This window comes from Gossypium arboreum, chromosome 1 (assembly GCF_025698485.1).
Source record: "Gossypium arboreum isolate Shixiya-1 chromosome 1, ASM2569848v2, whole genome shotgun sequence".
Taxonomy (NCBI): Eukaryota; Viridiplantae; Streptophyta; class Magnoliopsida; order Malvales; family Malvaceae; genus Gossypium; species Gossypium arboreum.
Genome location: NC_069070.1, coordinates 62725742 through 62733913, shown reverse-complemented (window position 1 = coordinate 62733913; position 8172 = coordinate 62725742). Strand labels below are relative to the sequence as shown.

The 8172-nt window shown below is 40.1% G+C and overlaps 1 protein-coding gene across 1 annotated transcript; it reads left to right on the top strand.

The window, feature by feature from the left end:
- The first annotated feature begins 230 nt into the window (after positions 1 to 230).
- LOC128280391 (uncharacterized) lies at positions 231 to 3551 on the top strand. Its single transcript, XM_053018539.1, has 8 exons — positions 231 to 348; positions 391 to 632; positions 827 to 1013; positions 1370 to 1518; positions 1669 to 1845; positions 2317 to 2634; positions 3286 to 3303; positions 3393 to 3551. Exons 1-8 carry the CDS (start codon positions 231 to 233, stop codon positions 3549 to 3551), a joined length of 1368 nt encoding a protein of 455 aa, XP_052874499.1.
- Positions 3552 to 8172: the final 4621 nt, after the last annotated feature.

Here is an 8172-nt window from a genome sequence, read left to right as displayed (position 1 = left end):
GTTGCTGCTATTGCTGGACCATAATTTTGTACTGATTGTGAAAACGTCATCAGGGCGAGTGTTGGAGAAAGTTGGGTGCATGTTTGAGATGCGAATCTTTGGAGCACCGGGTTAAGGATTGTCCACAGAGGCCTGATCAGATGCAAGCTACTGGTATAGGTACTGGTCAGCTGCCGAGAGGTGTTCAGCAGCCACCATGAGGCCGTGGTCAGGCCAGAGGTGGTAATGGTATGGGACATAGTCGTAGAGCACCGGGCAGAGGTGCTGGTCATACTGAGGCGAGGCATCCGACACTAGTTTATGTTGCACATCATCGTGAGGACAGCGATGCTCCAGATGTTATAACGGGTATGTTCTTTATCCATAATGTACCTTATATTGCATTAATAGATGTAGGATCTACCCATTCCTATGTTGCTTGTACTGTTATTGAGAAATTGCGGATTTCGGTTAAGAATATTTCGAGTGGAATTACTGTTCTAAGTCCATTGGGACAGTCTGTTCTGGTAAATAAGTTTTTGAAAGACGTTCCCCTTGAAATACAGGGAGTTGTCTATTTGGCCGATCTTATGGAGCTGCCTTTAGGGGAATTCAACTTAACACTGGGCATGGATTGGCTAGTTAAACATCGGGTAAGCCTGGATTGTGTCGCTAAATGAGTTGTACTAAGAACTGAAGCCGATGAGGAGATAGTGGTAATTGGGGAACGACAGAACTACTTGAGTAATGTAATTTCTGAGCTAAGGGCCGAGAAGTTAGTTTGAAAGGGTTGTGAGGCGTTCTTAGCCTATGTCAGTGTTTCAGATGTTGGGGACTTTCAGTAAAGGATATCAGGATTGTTAAGGATTTTCCGAATGTCTTTCCTAAAGAGCTACTAGGGTTACCTCCAGAGCATGAAGTGGAGTTCGGGATTGAGCTCCTTCCTGGTACAGCTCTAATGTCCATCTCCCCTTATAGAATGGCACCAAAAGAGCTTATAGAGCTTAAGGCCCAAATACATGAGATACTGGATCGTGGGTTTATCCGACCTAGTGTGTCTACGTAGGGAGCACCAGTCTTGTTTGTGAAAAGGAATGATAGATCCATGCGTATGTGCATCGACTACAGACAACTGAATAAGTTGACCGTTAAGAATAGATACCCTGTACCAAGAATTGATGACCTGTTCGACTGCGAGGAGCGACAGTTTTCTCTAAAATAGATATTCGGTTGAGGTATCACCAATTGAGAGTTAAAGAGGCAGATGTGCACAAGACAGCGTTTAGGACTCGTTATGGACATTACGAGTTCCTGGTAATGCCTTTTGGACTGATGAATGCACCAACAGTTTTTATGGATCTAATGAACAGAGTGTTTTAACCTTATCTAGATCAGCCTATTGTAGTATTTATCGATGACATAATGGTGTATTCAAGGACTGACGTCGAACATGACGAACATCTCCAAGTAGTTCTGCAAATATTGAGGGAGAAGCAACTATATGCCAAGTTCAGCAAGTGTGAATTCTGGTTACGCGAGGTAACGTTTCTTGGTCATGTGGTATCTGCTAAGGGGATTAGGGTTGATCCTCAGAAAATTGAGGCTGTGTTGGATTGGAAGCAACCTAAGACTGTATCGAACATTTATAGTTTTCTGGGACTGGCTGGGTATTATCGAAGATTCGTACAGAGGTTTTCACTAATTGCCACGCCCTTAACTAAGCTGTTGTCTAAGGATATGCCATTTATCTGGACTGATGAGCAGCAAGAGAGCTTTAAAAAGCTCAAGGAAGTTTTGACGGAGGCCTCTATCTTGATTCAACCAGAATTTGGAAAAGAATTTACTGTTTACAGCGATGCATCACACGTTGGTTTAGGTTGTGTGTTGATGCAAGAGGGTAAGGTGGTAGCTTATGCGTCTCGCCAGCTTAAGACTCATGAGATGAATTACCCAACACATGACTTAGAGTTGGCTGCAGTGGTATTGGTATTGAAAATTTGGAGGCATTCTTTGTACGATGAGAAGTGCATCATTTACCTAGATCACAAGAGCCTTAGGTATCTCCTCACTCAGAAGGAGTTGAATCTTTGGCAGCGTAGATGGATTAAGCTGCTAAAGGATTATGACTGTTTGATTGAATATCACCCTGGTAAGGCCAATGTGGTGGCAGATGCACTAAGCCGTAGGGTTATGACTGATCTGAGAGTAATGTTTGCTCGTTTTAGCTTATTTGAGGATGGTAGCTTGTTAGCTGAGCTCTAAGTTAAACCAGTATGGATTGAGTAGATTAAGAATAAATAGTTGGAAGATGAGTCATTGGGTCTTTGGTTTCGTCAGATCGAGAATGGTAATACTGTGGATTTTGGGCTAAACAATGAAGGGGTACTTTGTTTTCGAGGCAGGATTTGTGTACCTAAGGATATTGATTTGAGGCAGTCTATATTGCGAGAGGTACATAGTAGCTCTTTTGCTATGCACCTAGGTGGAAATAAGATGTATAAAAATCTCCGTGAGATATATTGGTGGCCAGGTCTTAAGCGTGAGATTACCGACTTTGTAGGGAAATATTTGACATGCCAACAGGTTAAAGCAGAACATCAGTTGCTTTCTACGTTACTTCAGCCGGTTAAGATTCCGATGTGGAAGTGGGAAAGAGTAACTATGGATTTTGTGAGTGGGCTACCCCTAATGCCTTCCAAGAAAGATTCAGTGTGGGTTATAGTGGATCAGTTGACTAAAACTACCCATTTTATACCGGTTCGCACAAATTATTCGTTATAAAAACTGGCTAAGTTGTATGTATCCGAGATAGTGAGACTACATGGGGTACCAATTTCCATAATATCTTACAAAGATCCTCGCTTCACTTCTCGAGTTTGGAAGAAGTTACATGAAGCTCTGGGTACACAATTGGACTTCAGTACTGCGTTTCATCCTCAGACAGATGGACAGTCAGAGAGGGTGATTCAGATACTAGATGATATGTTAAGGAGTTGCATGATTGACTTCCGAGGCAGTTTGGAGGATTACTTGCCATTGGCAGAATTTGTGTATAATAACATCTACCAATCTAGCATACAGATGGCACCTTACGAAGCATTATATGGTCGTAGGTGTAGCACTCCTTCTTGTTGGACTGAGTTGGGTGAGTGGCATGTGCTGGGTCCTTAGTTAGTATCTGATACCGAGGAAAAGGTCAGATTAATTCGAGATAGACTGAAGGCAGCATCAGGCAGATAGAATTCATATGCGAATCTGTAACGTAAGGAAATTGAGTATTCTCTGGGAGATTTTGTCTTTTTGAAGGTTTCGCCATGGAAGAAGGTACTGAGATTTGGGCATAAGGGCAAGTTGAGCCCAAGGTTATTGGGCCTTACCGCATATTGAGACGAGTAGAACCAGTTGCCTACTAGTTAGAGCTACCTTCTGAGTTGAAACGGATTCACAATGTGTTCCACATCTCTATGTTGAGATGCTACCGCTCTGATCCTACGCATCTTGTACCGGTAGAGGAGATTGACATCAGACCAGATCTGACTTTCGAGGAGGAACCAATCCAGATTATGGATTGAGAGGTGAAAGCTTTGAGGAGAAAATCAATCCCTTTAGTAAAAGTTCTTTGGTGAAACCACAGTTCAGAGGAGGCAACCTGGGAACCCGAGGAGATGATACGACAACAATACCCTCACCTATTCTGACTAGGTAAATTTTGAGGCTGAAATTTTCTTTAAGAGGGTAGAATTGTAACACCTCAATTCCTGAAAACCCCTGTTAAAATTGTTTTTGTGTGTGTGTGATATGGATGTATGTCAGCCTTAGTGGTGTAGTGCTCTGGGAGTGTCTAAGAAGTCATGGGTTCAGGTCTTGGCTTGAGCAAAATTTTGTTTCTACTTGAATAAACCTTGGCTAGAGATAGTAGGCTTCTTAAAGCAAATGTGGTTAAAGTATGACACAAAAAGCCTACTGATCTAGTGGTAAGTGGCGTGTTGTATATGCTAGTAATATGAGGTTCGAATCCATGTTTGTGTATAGGGAGATTATTTTTACTGTTTGCCTTGGGAGGTAGTAGTGTTTAACCAAAACACTAATGTATGGAGGAGAATTTGAATCGGTCATGAAGGGATTGTAGGAGGGGGTTAAGGAGAGATTTGAGGAGGATTTTGTGGAATTTGGAAGTGGGAGGAGTTGTGGCCGAATGGGACTTTGACCATTCAGGATTTCAGCTATGAGTGGTAATTGGTCACTTCTTTTGTGGTTTGGCAAAATTCGGAGTCCTCTCACTCTTTGTTTCTAAAGTCTCTTATTGTTGTTGTTCTCTAGTGCATTTTTGGTTTTGGTGTGTTTTAATTCCTCCTTCTCCCCTTTCTACTTTGTTGTCTAAGCCGATTCTCTACTGTTTCTATTTCAATTTTGGTGCAATTGCTCTCTACTCTATTTTTGTCTTCGCTTTTCTCAACCATTTCTTCTTGGCCGAATTTATCAGCTCCCTTTGTTTTGTTATCGTGGTCATCTGAGTTTATCTTCTATAGTGACCGTATACTCCTTGCTCCTCTTTCTTCCTCTTCCATCAAGCTATTCTTATTGCGATATCTACCTTTTTGACAGACAGGCCGATTACTCCAACCCTTCCGGCGTAGTTTGGTTTTGGTGATCTGACAAATTGGTAAGTGCCATGGTATTGCTTAAGACCGAATACTCTTTCCCTTTCATGTCGGTCCTTATCTTCCTTGTCTAGGTGTGAAGATCTTTTTGGTTTTTAGTTCTCTTTAGAAAGGGAAGGAGTTATTAGTGGATCTTGAGGCAGTCGAAACTTCGCCATCATTACTCGATCAAGGTAACTCTAGGTGTTATTATTGTGGTCAACTGGTGCATGGTTTGGTTGGAAGAGTGTTGACTGATTATCCTACTTCCCCTATCATGGGTTTTGTATTCTCTTTAAGCCATCATAATGTTGCAAATCATGTGTTTATGTGATCTTTGATAATAGGTCTCACTATCCATGCAGCTTTTCAATTAGGAGAGTAAAGCAGCCTTGGTCATCGGTTCAACAGGGCTAACCACACTCTCGTAATCAAGGCAAGTTTAGACGTTACTTAAGTTGAGGATCGAAAAGGGTGAATAACTCTTGTATCAAGCGACTAACGAAATATCCTATTTGAATATAGGTTTGGGGGGGGAACTCTAAGGCCGAGCGCATGTTTCGCAACAGGTGTGTGAACATTACCAATAGATGTGTGGTAGCAAAAGTCGAAAAGCTGAAAAGGGGATGTCGACACCACATGGGCGTATGGCCACCCATGCTGCAGGCCGTGTAACAAAACATGGCTGTGTGGTCGACGAGATGGACATGAGTGCTTTCATGGGCCAAAAAGGAACTGGGCCATTCTAGGCCGAACTGGGTCTTGTGGGCCTAATGGGCTTGTGGGCCCCACACGGTGAAATCACACCAAGTGTGGTAAATATTGAGCTAGGCCGTGTAAACTACATGGCTAAGGCCATTCTTGGCCTTTGTGGGCCAAACGAGCATGTGGCCAGACATGGGCCTACAATATGGGCTACAGGCCCATTATCACTGATTGACTGCTGAGGTTGCACGGGTCGCCTAAGACGACTGTGGACCTACTGTTCGGTTGGTAAGTATACTTAGACACTATATTGATGAAATGACCATTATACCTCTATGAGGTAAATTGACTGAAATACCCCTGTGTTATGTAAGATTGTTTTTTAGCATGAATTGTCTGCATACACGTATGATATTATGTTGCATTACATGGGGTGGGATATTTATATGATTTTGGAGGAAGTGTATTGAAAGCTATAAGCCTCTTACTGGCAGCTTTGCTGCAAAGACAAATTTGGTACCGAAATTGGTAGGACTTGATGTGCAGGGTTAGGTGGATCAATTTTATCCTCACATGGTGTGTAGGGCTGGTACGGAGATGGTGTGTAGCGGATGGATTGGGTAGGATCCTTTGTTTGCATACTGTATCGAAATGGTCTCAGGCCCAAACTGTGACTGTTACTGAATAAGGGGCCTTACTGAAAGGGCTTAGGCCTAGATTTTAATTATCTAATATTTTGGGATTTCACATACTAAGTTTTCGTAAACTCACCCGTCTGTTATCTGTACAGGAAATCCCCAGGCTTAAATGGATTGAGGCGACGGAGGACTAAGAGGTGGCCACTCGACGTTGTATTTTATTATAGATTATTATTAAGATTTAAATTCTTAGGTTTTCAGTTTGTGATAAAGCCTTTTAAAGTTTATTTTAATTTGGGGATTTATTTATGTTATCTTACATGTTAGTAATAGACTCAGGTTTTCAAGAAAATACAAACAAATGTTTTTCTGAAAAACATCACATTTACACAACACGTTTTAAAAGCTTTCGTAACAAGCATGGTTTTAAAGTTTAATAATAAACTGGTATACTTACTATTTTACTTAAACAACTTGAGTTTTCTCAATAAACTAGGCCTCCTGAACATTTGTTAAGAACCTAAAGAAGTTTTTATAAAAAATAGATTTTTTATCAATTAGTGATTTCGAAAACCACTCCAATGTGACATCACAGATTCGGCCATAATGTAATATCCTGATTTTGGGCCTAGTCATAATAGTGGTTTCGTGACCACAAAATCCAAGATAGAAATAATTATTTTATGATTATTTTGAGGTCTATGATATGATTGCATGATTGTGTGAAAATTCCATGAAGAAATTTTATGCATAAAGTGCTTAAATTGAAATTAGGGACTAAATCGAATAATTTGTAAAACTTGCATTCTAGAAGTTTCTAGTAAGAAATTGTTTTGAAATATTAATTAGGAGGTCTTAAATAGCAATTTTACCAATTTCTAAGTCTATGGACAAAAATTGGACATGGATGGAATTTTTGGAAAGTTTAGTAGTAATGGCATTTTGGTCATTTAGGGGTAAAATGAATTAAAATACAAAATTAAAAGCCAATTTTGCTCATCTTCAACCCCATGGCCGCATATAGTAAGGAGAAACCATGGATAGGGTTTTTCAAGCTTCCAAGCTCGATTGTAAGTCCGTTCTAGCCTCGTTTTTAATGATTTTTACGTTTTTGGAGTCCCAGTAGCTCGATTAAGCTTATGCTAGCAATAATTCAACCTAGGGTTCATATTTGGAAAAATACCTATAGGTGAAATTTGTGTATTTTGGTGTTTTATGATAGAATATGAGGTTTTAAATTATGTTAGACAACTTGTACTACTCGGTTTTAAGTGAAAACGAGCAAAAGGGCTTAATCAAGAAAAATACCTAATAGTCATAAGTACATGTTAGAGTGAGAATTTGATGTTTCCATAGAAGGAAAAATGATCAGCATGTCATAAAACATAAGAAAATAGGCTGAAGTTTAATTTACGAGCTTTGGGGCAAAAGTGTAAATATGCAAAAGTTTAGGGCAAAAGCGTAATTTTGCCAAAATATGATTTTGGGTCAAATTGAATAATGTGAGTCCTAATTAGACTATATTTTAAATGATAGAGCAAGGAAAACTAAAATTCGGGCTAAAATGGAAAAAATACCAAGTTGTGGACGAAATTGTAAAAGTAGCCATTTTCGCATACGAGGTAAGTTCATGTGTAAATAATGTAGCATAATTGTTATTTTTAAGTTATTGATGTTAATTATATGATATGCTGATTTTTTTATCGTGAAATATTATGCTTTCTGGTTAATGTTGAGTAATATGCAAATTATGTTTACTACTTGATAAATATGAATTGCTACCGAGTATCGGTTCCGATATTCCATGGAAGAAGGCAATGTGAGATCGAGGAAAAAAGCCCATTTGAGCCTTAGGAATAGATTAGGATACAAGTGACATGTCACTAGGATGGTTGAGCATCTGAACTCGTTGAGTTGAGTCCGAGTTCACTTATGGATGCGAATGTCCGAACTCGTTGAGTTGAGTCCGAGTTCACTTATGGATACGAATGCCCGAGCTCGTTGAGTTGAGTCCGAGTTCACTTAGGGGCGGGTTACATGATTTCTTGATTACATATGAGGCACTTATGTGCAAATTATCCGTGTACCCGAGTTGTATTCCGATGTGTTCAACGGGTGAAATTTCTAGTGAAATGAAAGAACACTTAAGATGCAAGCGACGTTTTGGTAAGTGTTGTGAAATGGACACTTTGGACAGGTATGTTCTTAAC

Excerpts from the sequence above, each read along its gene's own strand:
- LOC128280391 (XM_053018539.1), top strand. The coding sequence starts at position 231 with ATGGGACATAGTCGTAGAGCACCGGGCAGAGGTGCTGGTCATACTGAG. Across the intron at positions 1,014-1,369 it reads AATACATGAGATACTGGATC|ATCAGCCTATTGTAGTATTT; the intron begins GTGGGTTTATCC and ends AACCTTATCTAG. Across the intron at positions 1,846-2,316 it reads TTTACAGCGATGCATCACAC|ATCGAGAATGGTAATACTGT; the intron begins GTTGGTTTAGGT and ends TGGTTTCGTCAG.